This window comes from Megalobrama amblycephala, linkage group LG2 (genome assembly GCF_018812025.1).
Source record: "Megalobrama amblycephala isolate DHTTF-2021 linkage group LG2, ASM1881202v1, whole genome shotgun sequence".
NCBI lineage: Eukaryota > Metazoa > Chordata > Actinopteri > Cypriniformes > Xenocyprididae > Megalobrama > Megalobrama amblycephala.
In genome coordinates this window covers 11,632,778-11,653,672 of record NC_063045.1, presented here as the reverse complement: position 1 = coordinate 11,653,672, position 20,895 = coordinate 11,632,778, and the positions used below count along the sequence as shown (strand labels likewise).

Below are 20,895 nucleotides of genomic sequence, written 5' to 3'. Positions count from 1 at the left end.
ACTGTTTTTAACATTGATAATAATAATAAATATTTCTTGAGCAGCAAATCATCATATTAGAATGATTTCTGAAGGATCATGTGACACTGAAGACTGGAGTAATGATGCTGAAAATTCAGCTTTTTCAACAGAAATAAATCACATTTTATATTATATTCCAATAGAAAAGAGTTATTTTAAATTGTAATAATATTTCACAATATTACTGTTTTTACTGTATTTTTAATTGAATAAATGCAATCTTAGTGAGCAGACAAAACTTTTTAAAAATATTAAAAATCTTACAGATCCTAAACTTTTGAACGGTAGTGTATATAGAGGAAAAAGTATCTGAATATTTGCCATGTTTACTAAATATCATTAATAAAATAAATATAAAAATAAAAGAGATACATACATTTACATGCATATATATATATACACAGGGGTTAGATTTTATTTTTTTTATTATTACAATAAAATATATCATTTCTATAATATATATAATATGTATAATATGTCTATAACATAAAATATATAATATAAAAATATAATTTCTAATATATTATTGACTATATCTATCTATACATAATAGTTATTTACTAGTTTATAGAGTTAGAAGAAGGACTCAAACCACATGAGATCTGTTTCATTGTCTTTACTTCAATGTTCACAACTAAAAGCACAAGACCATTCTTTTAAAATTTTGCCAATACAAGTTTTTTTATAGAACAGGGAAAACACTTTTTAGCAATTTGAGGATGTTCACCTCCAGTGCTTTTAACAACGGTTCTGGCAACTGTACAGAGGCAAACATCAGTGGCAAATTTCTTCAGTATCAAACACGTTGATTCCTCTGCTGTTCTCGGACATACATAAGTCTCTTTGTAAACTTTTGAACATTTCTTCTTCTCAAGACCACTGCTAAATATTCAGTGGTAAAGTGCTGTAGCGAAAATGGAAACATTATTAAATTCTTCCCCCACGATAATAACAAAGCTAAGAATATGTAATACGATATTTAGCTGTAATGTTTTCAGTGTCTGTATGAATCTATGTACAAATGGGTTTACTGTTACAAGAGCAAAAGATGAACTATTGCGCAGTATTGTACATTGTTTAGATTACAAATGAATCTGGTTTGAACATGAATTATAGAAGTTACTTTCTCTCGATATATACGTGTGCAAAACAAGACATCACTTCCATTTACCACCAGGCTGCAACAACCACTAGGATCGGATGGCGTAAGTGACATCACAATGGCAATTATATAATCATATCAGTGGTAAATCAAAGCCATTGTTTTTCTGGTACAGCGACTGTGTCATTAAGGGGCATAAATGATAAACGCATCGTTTAAATGTCGCTATTCGTGCAACATGTTGATTGTGATCTTGCAGAACAGGAATACGAATATTACTTTCTTCTGAAAGAAAATAAGAACAATGTAGCTCAATATTTCCGCAGGAAAAAAACGTAGAGAACAAATAACGCTCTCAGCTTTTGTAGGCACAATGGTAAATGTGGCAAATGCTTAAAAAACATCATCCCAAACCCTCCAAAACGAACCATAACCAAAGTTGAATTAAAATGTAAGAATCAAACATCACTCGTTTTATGAAGCAATAATAAAATCCAGTTACGTTTCCATTCAAAGTAAATGTGTTGCCCGCATTCTCCACCAACTTTTGTCCTTGCCTTCAGAAGTCAGTACTTTAAAATGTAGATGGTAAACGTTTTCGCCCGAATGAGAGCGCATGTCCATTTTAGATATGACAGCTGGTCCAAACAGAATTGTTTAGGCTACATTGAGCAGCTTAAAAAAAAAATCAGGGCTCCATTGGAATTAAATGTGAATAAAACAAACATCAAAGAAGTCCAGATACAAACAGTCACTCTTCACTGCTAGATGCAAGTTGCTAAAAGACTTTGAGTGGACGAATTGCACTAAAACAAAGATCAAAGATCAAAGCATTTTTTTTTCACAAATGTGGGATGCTGCGGTCAACAGTATCTGCTTTTTTCAGTTTGCCTTTGTTGAAGGACTGGATGGAGCTGAGGAGGGCGCCCCGGCCCACGCCGTTGGCACTGGGAGGTGAGAGGGATGGAGGGACGGGTTCACTCCCAGGAGGAGGAGGAGGAGGGGGAGGAGGAGGAGCAGCAGCGGGGGGAGGAAGAGGAGGTGCTCCTGCGGGAATCAGAAAACAGTCCATCAATATCAGTCACGTTTTAGTAATATACCTACTCAGAATCCTCTGCGGTATGTAAACAGTAAGTTATAAATTACAACAGCCATTCAGAATGATACACTTACCACAAAAGGCAACATTTAAAGTCAACATGAAATTATTTAGCAACCGATATTGATTTTTTTGATGGCCAATGTCGATATCTTAGAAAGCAGGGCAATATAAACCTGATATATAAATCATATTTTTTCAAATAAAAACAAGTTAACACTAATTTTATATACAGCACACAATGAAAATGACATTAATATGACAATGGACAAAATAATGTAGCGCAGCATTGTTTGAAATCAAGGGTTTAAAGTTTGTCGTTTGCGCGTCTCTCCTGTCTGCATTCAATTCACACAGATTCGCACAGAGTAACCTAATCTACAAATATACACGTCAGAATATCTCAGCAGAATTTGACAAAGTCTGCAAAGTTTGTGAAATTAAATGTTAGTGTTATTAGATATTCAAAGACTTATATTATATAAATGCGTATTTGCTGAATGCTGTCGGTAGATGAGGAAGTATTATAGTGTTTGCCTTTCCATTACTAATAGTATAAAAGCAAATGCCATAATACGTTTTCGTATACCGTTTACTTTTTTTGTTTAACAGTTTTATCTACTGACATATTATATAGGACTGTTAAATAGAGACGAAAAAACTAAGACGGAGAATGGGAGCGCTGTGTGCTAGGGTACTGGCATTCTCAGTTCTGTCAAAATAAAAGTCCTGCTCCCGACACACTGGCCGATCATTGAAAAATTCCAGATATCGGCCAATATATCAGTCTTGTTGCTATATCGATCGACAACTATAAAAAAAAAATACTATGAAATAAAATAGCATTATTTATTACATAATAATTAAAATTTATTTAAAGTTATATTTAATAAGCAAAGTTATTTAATAAGATTCAATAAATAATATATTATGATATAAAAATATACGGATAGAAAACAGAATTATAAATATAAATATAAATAAAATATAAAAATATAAAGAAATATAAATACTTAATTATTAAATATACAAATTATAAAAATAATTTAAAACATTTATATTTAATATAAATGTAAAAAGTAAATATAATACAATATTTTGTGATAAAAATATAATTTCAAATATAATTATTATGTAATACTTACAAATATGAGGATTAGAAAGAAAATTTCCATTTCATATTGACTTTAAATACTATAAAGCTGATTTGTCGATACTGTGAGCATTTACTGAGCAATCACCTTAAAATAAGTGATGGACAGCATGACTCGTGCCTTCTGAACCAATCAGCAAGATGCATGTATCATCAACAACTAGTTGTGCTTGGTTGCATTTGCTTTAAAGGGTCATGAAACTCTTAACTAAATTTTCTGAGATTTTAACAGAGTTATGTGTGTTGAACATCATAAAAGACAATGTTACCATCCACTAGTTTTAAATGTGGGAGAAAAATAGTTAAATTTAATGTTTTTTGCATTGTTTTCAACTTCCGGGTTGAAAATAGTGCAAAATTCGTATACAAAATTCGTCTTTGTGACAGGATGTGACGTTTTCCTGTATTATGGTACATCGATGACTCATCTGTGTCTCATAATTATTCATGAGACTGTGTGTCCTTGTCCTATGAGAAGATGCCTTGCTTAGTTATTCAAGACAGCATGTTTGGATTTCCCATGACAGGCGCTTCAATCAGTGAGATCACATACAGTAGGCTAAGTGAAAGATGCAGTAATGGGTCAGAAACGAGTGTTTGTTTTTGCTTTGTAAGAGTTTCTGCGTCGCACAAGTTCCCTTCAATAGATCCTCCTTCTCCGACACAAACGCGATTCATCCACACTGCGAGTTTAACCAGTCTTCACGTTCCTTTAACCAATTAGACCAATTAGATATTAAAGATCCAAAAACGTGTTCATATATATTTTTGATGCAGATTATGAAAGCGAACGGCTGTGCATTTATTTGTGCATTAAAAGATAGCTGTCACAGGATATGTATGTAATTTACAGTGAGCTTACAAAGCATGTGAATATTGTGTTGTTTAATGGTAAATTGCAGCATGCATTTGTGGGAAGCTTTGATGCTTTTAACTCAATGAAAGAGAAATAAAACTGTCTGAATCAGAAACCATTGTGTTGTCAGTCTCCTGTCTTCCCCCTCCACTCCACAGCTCTATGGCAAGCCGTTTTGACTTTTATTTCATATCTCAGGATATGAATTCTTGATATCAACAATTCAATTGTTGATATCAGGAATTACATTTCCACTAGTAACAATGTTAATTCTTGACATCAACATTTGAATTTCCACTAGTAAAAACTAGAATTCTTGATATCTGTAATTGTATTTTCACTAGTGAAATGTCACCATAGGCTGCCATTCAAATTCAATTGTTGATATCAAGAATTGATTTCTTACTAGTTGAAATTCCAATTTCACATATCAGAAATACAATTCTTACTAGTAAAATTTTTGATATCAATAATTACATTGCTACTAGTAAAATGCAAATTTTTGATATCAAGAATTCAGTTGTCACTAGTTGAAATGTCAGTTCTTGATATCAACAATTGAATTGCTACTAGTAAAAATGTTCATTTTTGATATCTGAAAATGTATTTCTGATATCAATATAATTTCAGATATCTAAAATGGCTTTCTTACTAGTAACAATCACATTCATGATATCAGAAACTAACATTGTCACTAGTGAAAATCAAAATATTGATATAAAAAATTAAAATATTTACTAGTACCAATTCAATTTTTGATATCAAGAACTGACATTTCAACTAGTGACATCTGAATTATTGATATCAAAAATTATTATTTTTACTAGTAAGAATTGTATTTCTGATATGTGAAATTGGAATTTCAACTAGTAAGAAATCAGTTCTTGATATCAACAATTGAATTTGAATGGCAGCCTATGGTGACATTTCACTAGTGAAAATACAATTACAGATTCAAGATCAAGAATTCTAGTTTTTACTAGTGGAAATTCAAATGTTGATATCAAAAATTAGCATTTTAACTAGTGAAAACTGAATTGTTGATATCAAAAATTAACTTTGTTACTAGTGGAAATGTAATTCCTGATATCAAGAATTAGCATTTTAACTAGTGAAAATTGAATTGTTGGTATCAAGAATTCATATCCTGAGAATGAATAAAAGTCAAAACGGCTTGCCATACAGCTCAACCCCGCCCACTTTTGAAGCATTTTTCAAAACTATGGTGAGAACTGACTGCTGCTGAAACAGGGGGTTTCATGACCCTTTAAGACCACATTTTTTTTATTCTTCATTCAAAAGATCATCTAAAGAAATCTTAAAAACAAGTCAGTTACTAATCATGTCAGTTATCAGTTACTGATGTCGGTTTCTAATATATGCATATATAAGAAAAAAAAAAAACCAACCATCACAATCCACAAAAACAAAATGCTTGTTAGAAAGAGAATTTACCCTCAGAAAAGTCCTAAAAAAGCCCAATTTTGTGCCTAAATAGACAATTGCAGATTGTGAACTTTTAAAGTTGCATTAACCCATCTCAGTAGCTGAAAAACTGTCTGGACAGACCTCATTTGCATGCATTTGCATGCATTAATATTGCTGTGGGGAATCAGAATGTACTACTGAGGGAGGGTGAGCTGCAACTTTACAGTGGATATAGATTATTATTATTGAATTACTTTACCCCACACACGTTCAAAATGGCGCATGCTCTAGTTTTGAAGACAGCATATAAGAGAGAGAGAGAGAGAGAGAGAGAGAGAGAGAGAGAGAGAGAGGCACACACAAGTTACTGATCATATCAGAATGAGACGACACATCGGATGATTATGATCTGGTAAGATGAATGGAGATTGCAACTGATTTCAGAAGGAATTTGATGACTGATCATGGAAATGAGAGAGATTAGGTCATGATTGATCTCTATTTGATAGAGAAAAAAAAAAAAAATGCGCCGGTTACAATCGAAGACATTTTACCACATCATGCAACAAATTTATGAATACAGAATTACTTGTGATTTATTGGGAAAACTTTGATAGTTTTTAAGGACATATTAACTGTTGAAGGGAAATGTTTGTAGAAAAATGCATAAACCTTTTGATGAAGTTTACATAATGATGGAGGATGGACAGTTATAAACAGGACGTACCTGGTAGAGGAGTGGGTGAGGATGGGCAGGTTGGAGGTGAACTCGCCCCAGAACCTGCTAGAAGACCATTAATGTGATTTTACTATATTTATACACTGACAGCGGCATCTCAGATCAAGTAGTAATAAAGTTCAACAGAAGGGTACTGGTAGTAAAAAGCCATTCAAGATCAGATTTTCTGTATAAATGATTAACCTCTGAAGATTTACGATGAGCACCAAGGTTGTTAGCGACGGTATTTCCTTTAATAAAAGGATTAGTTAACTTCAGAATTAAACTTTCTTCAGTCAAAAAGAAATTAAGGAAAACATTCCAGGATTTTTCTCCATATAGTGGACTTCAACAGGGTTCAATAGGTTGAAGGTCCAAATTGCAGCTTTAAAGGGCTCTACATAATCCCAGATGAGGAATAAGGGTCTTATCTAGTGAAACGACTGGTCATTTTCTAAAAAAATATATACAAATTTGTATATACTCATCATCGTTGTTTTACCTTTTTTTGTAGAGGCTGTTTGACTTGCATGTTCGCTTTGTAGACACTGGATCGGTCCTTCCGTCTATCTCACGCATGACCTTTCCAACGTGATTACATAATGCGTGCCACATCACACAGCAGTGCAAGATGAACATTTGTGGTTAAAAAGTATATAATTTTTATTTTTTGCAAAAAATTGCAACTGCAATTTGGACCTTCAACCCGTTGTACCCCGTTAAAGTCCACTATATGGAGAAAAATCCTAGAATGTTTTCCTCAAAAACCTTAATTTCTTTTCGAGTAAAGAAAGACATGAACATCTTTTTTTCACAAATCTTTTTTTCTGCAGAATTGGACTTTATAACTCACAATTGCGAGTTCATATCTCCAATTATGAGAAAAAAGTTAGAATTGCGAGATACAATACTCCTTTTAAATTTTTTTATTCAGTGGCGGAAACAAGCTTTCATACAAGTCAGTGTCATGTGCACTTAATTATAATAAAAAAAAAATGTTTAGTTACTGTGTGAGTTAGACATCAAGTATACAGTCTTTTATTCAAAACAAAAAAGTAGGGCTGCACGATTAATCGCATGCTATTCTCACGCGCATTTCGTCAGTAAAGCCGGTTCCCTGATTACCGCTAAATCGCCATCACCTGTTTTTAAACGGAGCGCCTTTTAATAGACGGAGCCGTAGTTCACGGACAAGCCACGCAATATCGCGTTCATTATCGCAGGCGATTCATCTGCGATATGAACGCGATATTGCGTGGCTTTTCAGTGACCTACGGCTCTGTCTATTAAATGCCGCTTCATTTGAAAGCAGGTGATGGCGATTTAGCGGTAATCAGGGAACCGGCTTTACTGACGAAATGCGCGTGAGAATAGCATGCGATTAATCGTGCAGCCCTACAAAAAAGTACCTGAAAAAGACAAAAGTTTGTAATATTGTGATTTATCTTGGAGCATGTTGGTTTGGTTCATGTTTCTAAACTCTTTACTGAAGAGTAAATTCATCTCAAGTGATCCAAAAATTGTAAAGTTGGATGCTTGACCATTTTTAATTTTCAAGAACTTGTCAAGAACAGGTCTGGGGTCATATTTCACCCCAAAAACAATAGTAAATTTTGTTTTGCATTTAGAAATCTAACCCTAATTTTTGCACCATTGCAGTTTGACATTATTTTCATGATATTAAGCAATAAATGGATGAACTCATGACAATTATGCCAATAATTTTTATGTATAAAATAATTTATATATATATTATATTATATTATATTATATATATAAAAACAATAAAAATGTAATATATAAAAATATAATGATAAACAAAAAATATTAAGTAATTGCAAAATATCTTATTCTTTTTGCAAAAATTGTAAAGTTCGATGCTTGACCTTTTATAATTTTCCTATTTTGCTATTTATTTATTTATTTAATTTATTTATATATTTTTTACTTGAGATTAGCTACAGAATTTTACTTTTATTTTAATAGGTTTAACCCCAAAAAAGAAGAACATTTAATATTACCAAGCAACCTCTACTGGTCCATTTGAGATGGACAAACCCTGAAGACTTTTCCAAAATCCCTATGGATAAAATATTTCCGGAACCCTGAATGCCGAAAATGTAAATTTTGGCATTAAATTACAGTTATTTATTAATGAAGGAAAGTGTAATAATTCAATAAAAACTTACCAGAGTTATTATTGTATTTGACAGAGAGATCCTCCTCGTTTTCATATGTCGACTGTCTCGATTTCTGGAACCAGAATAGTCGTTTTTGGACCATTATGTTTAAGATAAAATGGTTCAGTGTGAATCCTAATTATGGTAAAACGTTTAAACTCGTGTACCTTTCTGGCCAAGATCTTCCTCTTCCGCTTCTCCTCCTCTGAGCCGTGGTGCGACTGCGCTCGCGTCAACCTCTTGTGCTGGTGGATCTGAAAACACACAAGGTTTCGGTTAGGTAAACTTAACGGGACTTTCGAAGAAAGTTGCATGGATTTTCCTGTTGTGTCAGACATCAGGGTTGATGAAAATGAGGAGAAGTATTACATTTTATTCAACTTATCTACATTGAAATTGACCGAATTTTTGCTTGCAACACTGTGGCATAATGTTCCTTAAGCAAGCCGAACATTTGTTGCACAAGAGACCAAAAGCGAACAAAGCAGTGCACTAACCGTCCTCTGTTCCTCCACTAGACGCTTCTCCAAGCATTCTTTAGACGATTTCAGAGCCTCTTTTAATTTGGAGCTGATCTGGAGTTCGGAAAAAAAGGAACAAATAATCAATTATTTAGTAAAAACAAAAACTGTTTATTTTTTACTTTCGTTTGATTTGTTTACCTTAAACTGGGGTTTCTCCGAGTTATACAGCAGCACATCATTGAATAACCTGTTAGAACGAGAGTCAAACTCAGCAACCATTTCTGCCTCAGTCTCAAACAATGTCAATATTCACAATTACTGCTCGGTTTTCAACCACATGCTTTGGATTCACAATAACGTGACAGTTTTATAATAAAGACTTTTGTACTCATGACAGTGTTATTTTAGTATCATTGAGATACTATTATAGTTTCATTATTATTTTGAATTAGATGTTATGTTTATATTTTCCATTTTCATTTAAATTGCCAACTAGATGAAATAAAAAGTTTTAATGCAAAAATATATTTTTATATACAATTTCAGTTAGTGTTTATTTTATTTCAAGTAATGAAATATGCATTTTTATAGTTTTAATTTCAGTTGTGATAGTAATCCTGACTCATGACTCACAAAACTTGTCAAGAACAGGTCTGGGGTCATATTTCACCCCAAAAACAATAGTAAATTTTGTTTTGCATTTAGAAATCGAACACTAATTTTTGCACAATTGCAGTTTGAGATTATTTTCATGATATTAAGCAATAAACAGATTAACTCATGACAATTATGCCAACAATTTTTATGTATAAAATAATTTATATATTATATTATATTATATTGTATATTATTGTAAAACAATAAAAATGTAATATATAAAAATATAGTGATAAAACAAAAAATATGAAGTAATTGCAAAATATCTTATTCTTTTTGTGAGATTCACTGCTGAGCACAAGCAGGCCTGAATATCATAACTCACGGTGTTTGTAGGAGTTGGGAAACGGTTGGCATTCCCGTTTTGCAAGCTTCTGTGGACAGAATGGACTGAAGTACCGAGACTGTGGGAAAATGGAAAACAAACGGTTACATATTACATAAAACCATTAACTACAAACATTTGACAAACACACTTTAGGATTCCTGCTGTAGGCTGTTAACTATTGCATAAAAATGTACAACAACTAATGTTTTTTAGCTTCAACATTAAATGAACTACAACTAAATTATACATACAACATCCATGCTTTCCGCATTCAGACAGTAATCTGATCAGTGCTACTATGTGCCTGCTTGCATGCTCATATATGAAATAGTTTGGCTAATTTAATTATGCTTACAATAGGAGTCTAGTACATTTTACCATGATTAATGTGCCCCTATCATGCTATTTTAAGGATTCCTAATTTTGTTTTGGAGGTCTCCTACAATGTTTATATGCATCCAAGGTAAAAAAAAAAAAAAAAAAAAAAAAAAAAAAAAAAAAACTTTCTTATAACATACATTGAAGCATCACCTCTTTTCTCACAGTGTCTGAAACAAGGATTCAGTCTCTCTAAACCCCTCCTTTCTGAAAGCCTACTATTCTCTGATTGGTCAGATGGCCCAGTCTGTTGTGATTGCTCTACTCTGCTCTGATTGGTCAGATGGCCCAGTCTGGGCTGCGTTCAGCCCCGACAAAAACATTGCAAAAAGTTTTTTAAACAGAAATGGTGGTGAGTTGAACACCCTGTTCTGATGATGCAAGAGTTGCAACTATGGCAGCTGAGAAAGCCATTCTTTGTGTTCTTCTTGAAGAATTTTCAGAGCCTGATGAAATCGGTATAAATACGTGTTTAATACTGCAAAATACACTCGATGTTACAGTCACTGACCACAGAACAGTTTTCCACTTTGCCACAGTCCATTTTAACTGAGCCTTGGCCAAGAGAAAACACCTGCGCTTTTGGATCATGTTTAGATATGGCTTCTTTTTTGACCTATAGAGTTTTAGCTGGCAACGGTGAATGGCACGGTGGATTGTGTTCACCGACAATGTTTTCTGGAAGTATTCCTGAGCCCATGTTGTGATTTCCATTACAGTAGCATTCCTGTATGTGATGCAGTGCCGTCTAAGGGCCCGAAGATCACGGGCATCCAGTATGGTTTTCCGGCCTTGACCCTTACGCACAGAGATTGTTCCAGATTCTCTGAATCTTTGGATGACATTATGCACTGTAGATGATGATAACTTAAAACTCTTTGCAATTTTTCTCTGAGAAACTCCTTTCTGATATTGCTCCACTATTTTTCGCCGCAGCATTGGGGGAATTGGTGATCCTCTGCCCATCTTGTCTTCTGAGAGACACTGCCACTGTGAGAGGCTCTTTTTATACCCAATCATGTTGCCAATTGACCTAATAAGTTGCAAATTGGTCCTCCAGCTGTTCCTTATATGTACATTTAACTTTTCCAGCCTCTTATTGCTACCTGTCCCAACTCTTTTTTGGAATGTGTAGCTCATGAAATCCAAAATGAGCCAATATTTGGCATGACATTTCAAAATGTCTCACTTTCAACATTTGATATGTTATCTATATTCTATTGTGAATAAAATATAAGTTTATGAGATTTGTAAATTATTGCATTCCTTTTTTATTCACAATTTGTACAGTGTCCCAACTTTTTTGGAATCGGGTTTGTACATCATCTTGTTGATATGCTATATTTTTACTATAAAACTCTTATGACAAGCTCTGATTGGTAAGATGGCCCAGTCTGTTGTGATTGGTCTACCACCTACAGCACGTGTCGGAAACCAAAAACTCATTACCATATCTGAATTTCAGCTCCAGATCTTCCTTAACACTTGATACGAACAGTAACGATGGTGTTAGTTTTATTGTATTAATTCAAGCACGAGTCCTTTGGAAGTGCATGCAACATGGTAATATTCGATTCTTTGGGAGACAATAACTTATTTATTGTGATCTTTGAAACTTTGCATTCACAAACAGCTACATGACATAATCGGGGCACTTTAAATTCATTTTTTTCTGTGGGCTGATTGGTCATACTCCAGAGAACATTAATAATGTGAACAGAAGATCATACTGACCTACAGATGGGAACGGGGCCGGAGGATACTGATCTACGGGCACAGCATCGGGCGGACGGCCATATGTCATTTCATAAAGCAAGTGTCCAAATGAGTAGACATCTATGCTTTCTGTTGTCTGATAAAAAGAAAAACATCAGCTTTTCATTATTACAAATTTTAAATAACATTTAAATTATTTAATATTAATAAGAAAATAAAAACAATTAATGAGTTAAATGTTAATATTAAAACTAACAAATATTTAACAATTTTATTAATCATTGTTTAATCATTTCATTTGTTAATTTGGTTTTAATTTTTAATGTAATATTTATAAAAGGTAACTTACATTAATTTTCCTGAACTGTGTTACATAGGGACGGTAATATGACGGCAGTCCCAGTAATGAATTCTCTATATCCAACAATTTACACGTGTTCTCCTCGATCAGGACATTAGACGCATGGAGATGCCCGTACGGAAAACCCTTGTCATGGAGAAATTTTAGTGCCTGGAATAAAACAGAAATGACATATTTACATTTGGAAATACAGTAGCAAAAGAACAACGTTAAAGATTGAGGTAAATATACAATACCATTTAAATGTTTGGGATCAGTAATATTTTTTTATGTTTTTGAAAGCAGCCTCTTATGCTCAACAAGGCGGCATTTATTTCATGAAAAATATAGTAAAAACAGTAATATTGTGAAATAATATTACAATTTAATATAACTTTTCTATAAAAGAAACCTTACACAAGAGGTTTGAGAAATATCAACAAGTGTTGCACAGTATAAAAAAGGCCTACAAATCAAGTTTTGTAAAACTGGTTATTTTGAACATAAACTGTTTAAAGTCATAACAGACCTCCAGAATCTGTCTTCCGTATGTTCGGATTTGCTGCAGCTCCAAACCCTGGATCTTTTTGGGATTGCAGTATTTCTTCAGAAAGGGCTCTTTGGGCTTCACCTGGAGGATCGACAAAATTCAAGAGTTACAATCTGAAACAAATTAAAAAGACATTTCAGTCAAGAAAAAGAAAACAAACCTTGCAAATGTGATCCCTAAGCGTTCCTTTCTCGCTGAAAACTCTAATGACTAGTGCAGACGATTCACTGCTAGTGGCGAAACTGACGGGAGAGATGTTGGAATGCTACGGAAAAAAAAACACAAAAGTCAGAAACATCCAAACACTTCATACTAAACTTGTTCTTTGAGTGTTTTTCTCCATGCAAAAGTCTATGACACAATTTTAGGATGTTGCTGGAATTCGGTTGCTAAGATGTTCTGGTCGGTTGCTAGGTATATAGTATATTTTTATTAGATGTATAAGATATGTTTGTAGAAAAGCCTGGAAACTGTATGAATGTAACCCGGAAACAGGAGGCCGTACTTTGCCTTCAGGTCACTATGACCCACACTTCAGCAGTTCTGCGATAAACAATCAGAGCACAAGCCGGCAACAGTCACTAACTCATTCAATGATATTAAGCTTCTCTTTTTGATTTACATGTTATGGAAACTTATATATAGTTTTTAATATATTCTCTTGATGATTTAAAAAAAAAAAAGACCAGCTGGTGGCACGCCACTATTAAAGAGAAGAAAGACAGGTAAGGAATTATTTGTGGTATGCGAAAGGAGGTTGGGTTAATAAAAAGTGAAGATAACCAAGATAACCGAGATTGTTTGATATACAGCTGGCATCTCGACTTTGTTGACTGAACCAATAAAGTCTGATCTTTGGCACCTGGAACTTTTTGAGATATTTTTGCAAAGGAGAGAAGACTTTTTCTACAATTTCTTTGATATTCTGGATCTCCTGCATGTTTTCCCATGAGCCTCATGATCAGAAATGACCTTGTCATGCTTTCCTCATTACTGTGCATCTCAGCTGGATTGCTTTAATCTGCTCGTCTGGAATGTAGACATCATGATCAGACGTCCGCCTCCATCTGACTGAAGACTTGCCTTGAGGTAACCATTAAAGGAATAGTTCATCCAAAAATGAAAATTCGGCCATTAATTACTCACTCGCATTTCGTTCCAAACCCATACCGGAACGCAAACAGCAAAATACGAGTGATTTCTGTCTCTCCATTGAAAGTCTATTCACCCAAATCTGAAACTGTGAATCGAGCAGTTTAATCAAAGTTTTCAGAAGAGATATGATTGCTTTACATGTTGAACAGATCTAATTTAGGCTTTTATTCACATGTAAACATTGATCAGTGAACATACATGGAGCACTCATATATGTTAACAGAAGGCCAAGCATGAGAACCAATGAGGTTCGTTCTTGCGCATCACCCAAGTACGGTTGAGCTTCCGTTTACCATATCCGATGTGCTCGATGTATGTGTGATGATCAATGTTTATATGTGAATAAAAGCTTAAATTAAATCTGACATCATATAAAGCGATTGTGTCTGTGACAGTTTTGGGTAAATAGACTTTCAATGGAGGGACAGAAATCTCTCAATCTCTCTTCATTAAAAAGATCTTTGTGTTTCGAAGATGAATGAAAGTCTTTCGGGTTTGGAGCGACATGAGCGTGAGCAATTAATGACAGAGTTTTTGGGTGAGCTAACCTTTTAATGAAAACTAAAGCTATTATAAACATTTCTGTTCATTGAAATAAAACTGACATAAAATAAAATGCAAATATTAAGTGAAAAACTTTTTTTGCCTTATAAACTAACAAAAATACACTTAAGTTGAAGCACTGAAATCACTAACTGAACATAAATCAAAACTAAGGGTACGTCAACAAAAGTACTAAAAATGGAAAAGTTTTCCTTCATGTTTTTCATGTATAGACGACAACATTGTGAAAACTACCCGGATCCGAGAAAACGGCTAAAAATGCTATATTATTCACACCAAGCCAGTAGCAGGTGATGTCACTTTGTAAAGAAACACCACACGCCTATAGACTCAAGATGTAATACGCATGAGCATGATGTCACCGTTTTCACAATTCACGGTTTTGAGACGAACCCCGTATTATTTTCGTAGTCCTTTTTCAAAAGTTCTGGTCCCTAAAAATCTGTATATAGTTGAAAACTTTGTCTTGTAAATGGCCCCTAAAACTGAATTTAAACTATGCACATGCAATTACTAAAAATTAAACTAAAATTAAAAATAAAAGCGAATTCAAATAATTTATAGAAACTATAATAGTGCATACAACAAATAACACTGCGTCTAACCCCTGTTCGGGTGTCTACACATGACTTTAATGGAGTCTTTTGTAGACGTGGGCTCTCAGTGATCGGTTTAATCTGGCAGTACAGCTGCTGAAGTTGAGGACGCAGGAAAAACAAGAGCACATGACAGTGTTCGCACACAAAACATCCAAACATTCGGGTCTGTACACAAAGACAGGCTCTTTTAGTTCATTCAGTGCATCCTTCACAGCTATGCAATTAAACACAATAAAAGTGAAATTATATATTCCTATTTGTTTTGCATTACAATAACTGCATAAAATATACAAATATTGCGTATCAGTCATGAAAATAACGTCTATTGTCAATTCATTACTAAAAGATCATTATACTCCAACAATGGTTTGATGAATAATAAATAATTATTACCATTATATTGATTTGCAATCTAAATGGTCGTAAATTTGTTTTAAGCTCTAACAACCACCAGAAAACCCTAGCAACACTCTCACAACAAGTGTGCACCCATATATCAACGCTCGTAACCCCACACCCCGTTTTAAGACTTACAGAAAACGTTGGAAGCAGCTTCATTGCAGACTGGAGATCTTTGTCTGACAGGAACTTATCAGGACCCAAATCAACCTATAGTTGATAAAGAAATGTATTACAGTCGGTACAAGGGTCACGCAATGCTGTGACTAATTATAGAAGAGAATGAAAACAAATACGGCAACAGAGATTAGTAAGTTAGTTAAGCTCTTAGTGCAGCCAAACAAAGTGTTGTTGAGTACAACAAACAAGATCTACTGCTTTAGGGTTACATAACAATGGGAGTTGAGGGGAACAAAGTACTGGATTAAAGGGTTAGTTCACCCAAAAATAAAAATTCTGTCATTAATTACTCACTCTCATGTTGTTCTACATCCTTAAGACCTTCGTTCATCTTCGGAACACAAATTAATTTTTGATTAAATCCGATGGCTCAGCGAAGCCTGCATAGACAGCCTCTCTTAAGATGCATAAAGGTACTATTTAAATCAGTTCATGTTCATCATGACTACAGTGGTTCTACCTTAATATTATAAAGCGACAAGAATAGTTTTGTGCGCCAAAAAAACAAAATAACAAAATAACAACTTAACAATATCTAATGATGGCCGATTTCAAAACACTGCTTCATGAAGCTTCGGAGCTTTATGAATCGAATCAGTGGTTCGGAGCACCAAAGTCACATGATTTCAGCAGTTTGGAGGTTTGATACGCATTCCGAATCACTGATTCGACTCAAAAGATTCATAATGCTCTGAAGCAGTGTTTTGAAATCACCTTCACTAGATATTGTTGAATAAAGTCGTTATTTTGTTTTTTTGGCGCACAAAAGTATTCTTGTCGCTTTATAATATTAATATTTAACCACTGTACTCACATGAACTGATTTAAATATGTTTTTAGTACCTTTATGGATCTTGAGAAAGGAAGTGTCATTGCTGGCAATGGAGACCTCACTGAGCCATCGGATTTCATCAAAAATATCTTCACTTGTGTTCCGAAGATTAATGAAGGTTACTTGTGGAGAACGACATGAGGGTGAGTAATTAATGACATTATTTTCATTTTTGGGTGAACTAACCCTTTAACAGAGCAAGAGTATAAAAAAAAAAAAAAAAAGAAGTTTCTGATCTGTGTTTGTATGGGTCAAAACGAAACTTACCCAACTTAATACTTGTTTCTCTTTGGGCTGATCTTTGTCTTTGACCAAGAAATACCTCTTTCTCAATCGCCAGCCTATGAACAGACAGACATTAAGTGACTGAACAAATATAAATAAAAAGAAATATAACCCCAAAATTTAAAAATTAAAAGTGATAATATAATAGCAATTCTTTGCATTGTGACATTCATTTTATTATTATCACAAATTATCACATTTTCTGCTTTACATTTTCATTACCGTAATGTGTAAAAAAAAAAATACAGTAACAAACAAACATCTAATTTAACTACAACACTTTACATATTTTGTAAATGAAACATAATTAAATTCACATTTTTTGAATTACAGTAATGACAAAGAGATTTTTATTTTACATTACGGTAATGACAATTTGCAAGAAAAAAAACGTAACTATCATGAAATATTGCTATAACGGAAAAATTCCTACAAATAGACTTTTTTTTTTTAATGAGTAAAATATAATATCCTATATTTTCTTTTTGATTTTGTGGTAAAATGACGCGAACACGTTCTAATAGGTAAATGTTAAAAATTTGTTAATAAATCTCCCTCTGAAAGAAACCAAACAGCAAGTTTCTTCTCAAATGTGTCTTCAGAGAATAAAAAAGTTCCCATGAGCCTCTGAAAGTCAGGAGCCATCAATGTGTCAAAAAGTAAATTGCAGTGCCTGACGCTGGGATCTGAACATAAACAGTGCGTCATCATGAGAAACAAATCAATAAAACTTAAATCATTAACTTTTATAGTCGTGATGCTTCTCAAGGCTGACAATGTTAATCTTTCATGGTCAATGTAAAAGCCAATGCTGACCAATATAAAAAACAAAAAAATGAATGATTAAATAATATATTATATAATACTATAGTAATATTTATAGTAATATAATATAATATAATACAAAATTGGATGGAAATTGTCAGTATTTGACCGAATAGCTGTACAGATTTACTCACCAATGTCTTTTAACGGCTCAATAACCTCCCATTTTGGATCGGATCTGAAGAACATGGACACCTGCTGTAAGGCTATTTCTGAAAAATAAGGAATGGGGGATTTTTAGAATAATTCTGATGCACAAAATCACATTTTTAGACTGGGAAGGGTGCATTACCTGTGTAGTTTGCTGAGTAATTATTAGTGTCAAGAAACTTTTTGACCAGCTCACAGCTGGAGAGGACGTGATGACGCGTGATGTAGTTCAGATAGGCCTGAAGACCCTTCTGACGCTCTGCTATAAACTCTCGGTCCATGTTTCCTATCAGCTTCTTCGGAGGAAGTGGCAGGTTTAGGCCAGAAATCTACGAAGACAGAGAGATTGACTCATAGTTACTCTTTTGCTGATGAAAGAGTACTTCTTTGGAAACAGCAACCGTCAAACAAGCACATGGCAACGGATCCTATTTCATCACAAACTTGTTCTAACAGTTCACTTACCAGTAAACTATTATTCAGCATGTCAAAGTCACTGTATCGCCGGATAACCTGAAAAAAAAAAATATCAAGACTAAAATCAGTCATTCTGCACATAACAAACATGATTAGATAGATAGATAGATAGATAGATAGATAGATAGATAGATAGATAGATAGATAGATAGATAGATAGATAGATAGATCTAACTCACCGTCCAACTGTTGTCTGTGGAAACGCCCCTTTGGACTCGAATTATGTATTCCTGGGAAATATACATTAAAATAAATAAAACAGCAAGACCCTGCAGACAAACTGGTTTAGCTGGTCTTCAGCCCCCCAAATCACTGTTAACATCACCAAACTGGTTCAGACTAGAAACCAAACTAAACAAGTCCATCTTTGATTTTTAATTCTTCACAACATTGGGAATTCAAGAGACCGAAGTCACGTTGCCACGGATTTGTGGTTTCCATGGAAGAATTGTGAAGCAATATCAAAACAGGAAGTGAAAAGACTAAACGTAACCTAAAGTCTCCAAAAACCCTGCAGCAGCAACCTCACGGTGACCCTGACGTTTACGGTGAAGTCCAGATGCTTATACTCATTAATGTTTGACTCTCCTTTAAAAATGTCACCTGACTAAAGACTAAAACAAGAGCAAAGGTGCTCAGTTTCCAGAATGCAACACTCTTTTTTAGTTGACATCCACTCCACACAACTCCTGTATTAAGATCATCAACATTGTGACTTTCAGATAACAAAACAACAATAAATATATATTTAATCAATCAATCATAATGATTTAGGTGTAGTTGTTAATCTAGTAAAACAAAACAAAACATTAAACGGGTTGTAAAGATTACAGAACCAAAAGTGGTTTACTAGATTGCACTTTCATATGATGGATCATAAGAGAACAGATGAGTAAATGAGAAAGGAAATACTCGTGTCTCTCGTGGCTCCGGCTTCACAGCACAAGGAAATTATTTTCAGCACAAATGCAAATGACCACTTTTCAATTCCGCCCATATAACCACAAGTACAGAGCCAGACTGGTTCAAATGTCACATGAGATCTACAGCATAGATGCTATCTGATTGAAAATGCTTGTAAATCTAATACACTTTTAAAAATAAAAATGACCCTCTTAATCTTGTTAAAAAAAAAATACAAGCTAATATTTACATATCACATTTCAGCATATTTTGTTTTAAATGCAAATCTTTTTAAAAGTATTTTTTATTTTTCAGATCTATTTTTATCATCTCATTCAAAGTTGATATTTGTTTACTAAATCTTTTAAATCGCTTAAAATAAAAATACAAATATTTTCTATATGCGGACATTCAGAAATATGTTTTTTATTAAATTTTTCCCTTTCACTAAGTTTGCATTAATTGTTCCAGTCTGTACTGATTATAGACTACTTGTAAACAAGTCATCTTTGATACTAAATGCGATTAATCTTATATTAATCGACAAATAATCGAGAATCAACAACGTTGAACGTCCAAAAACCCTCTTAATCCTGTTATAGAATAAAACAACAAGCTAATATTTACATATCACATTTCAACATATTTTATTTTAAATGAAAATCTTTTTAAAAGTATTTAGAGGTATTTATAACAGCTCATTCAAAGATGATATTTGTTTACTAAATCTTTTAAATCTCTTAAAATAAAAATCCAATATTTTCTATATGCAGACATTTTTTATTTCTTCATTCAGAAATGTTTTTTAAATTTGACTAAATTTTTCCCTTTCACTAAGTTTGCATTAATTGTTCCAGTCTGTACTGACTATAGACTACTTGTAAACAAGTCATCTTTGATACTAAACGCGATTAATTTTACATTAAACGACAACTAATCGAGAATCAACGTCCAAAAACGCCATAATCGCCATTAATCCTGTCCAGCTGGCATTTAAATGCGCATTCACAATCGATGTGAAGGGTTTTAATGATCCAGATCGATCTAATCGAGACCCTCCGGGTGGTTCCGTTTACCGTGTGCGACTGTAAACTCTGGCTGGCCTCGATCACGGCGCTCAGCGGCACGGTGTCGTCCAGCGGCGGCTTCCTGCCGGACATCGGCTGCGGCTGCTGCTCCATGAACGCCATCCCGGATCAAAACAACACCAAACAGCCCCGGTTCGACAGGGTTCGGTAGCCGAGAGCCCGCCCCTGTCGGTAAAGGGACGTGACGGTTCACTGCGCGACTGTGCTTGTGACAACGTGGGAGAAACGAATCAGAAACTGCCAGTAAAATGTGACGTAGATGTTATGGCTGAGAGGAGCTCGTCCACTCTGTAGTGCGCGCTCTCGAGTGAAAATGAATGACGCCGCGTTTTTGTTTTATATTTACTAATATTACATTGTCTATTTTAAAAATGCAGAATTTAATTAATGATTTATATAGTTCATAACTGTTGTATTTTCCTGACAATAAAATGTAAAAGAAATAAAG

General features: G+C 34.0%; 1 protein-coding gene across 4 annotated transcripts; it reads right to left on the bottom strand.

The window, feature by feature from the left end:
- Window positions 1-622: 622 nt before the first annotated feature.
- On the bottom strand, window positions 623-20,732 carry pxk (PX domain containing serine/threonine kinase). Of its 4 annotated transcripts, none has more exons than XM_048182575.1 (19): window positions 20,436-20,729; window positions 18,636-18,686; window positions 18,445-18,492; window positions 18,122-18,308; window positions 17,964-18,041; window positions 16,987-17,060; window positions 15,843-15,917; window positions 13,151-13,255; window positions 12,970-13,071; window positions 12,450-12,611; window positions 12,119-12,236; window positions 10,004-10,082; window positions 9,220-9,268; window positions 9,055-9,132; window positions 8,725-8,811; window positions 8,567-8,630; window positions 6,387-6,440; window positions 5,919-5,946; window positions 2,041-2,170 (listed from the first exon to the last, which is right to left on the bottom strand). In XM_048182575.1, exons 1-18 carry the CDS (start codon window positions 20,547-20,549, stop codon window positions 5,930-5,932), a joined length of 1,542 nt encoding a protein of 513 aa, XP_048038532.1. In that variant the 5' UTR covers window positions 20,550-20,729; the 3' UTR covers window positions 2,041-2,170; window positions 5,919-5,929. The 4 variants fall into 4 exon arrangements, with proteins under 4 accessions (XP_048038530.1, XP_048038529.1, XP_048038532.1 ...); XM_048182574.1 differs by having other exon boundaries at window positions 2,042-2,170; window positions 6,387-6,443; window positions 20,436-20,728; XM_048182573.1 differs by lacking the exon at window positions 5,919-5,946 and having other exon boundaries at window positions 623-2,170; window positions 20,436-20,732.
- Window positions 20,733-20,895: the final 163 nt, after the last annotated feature.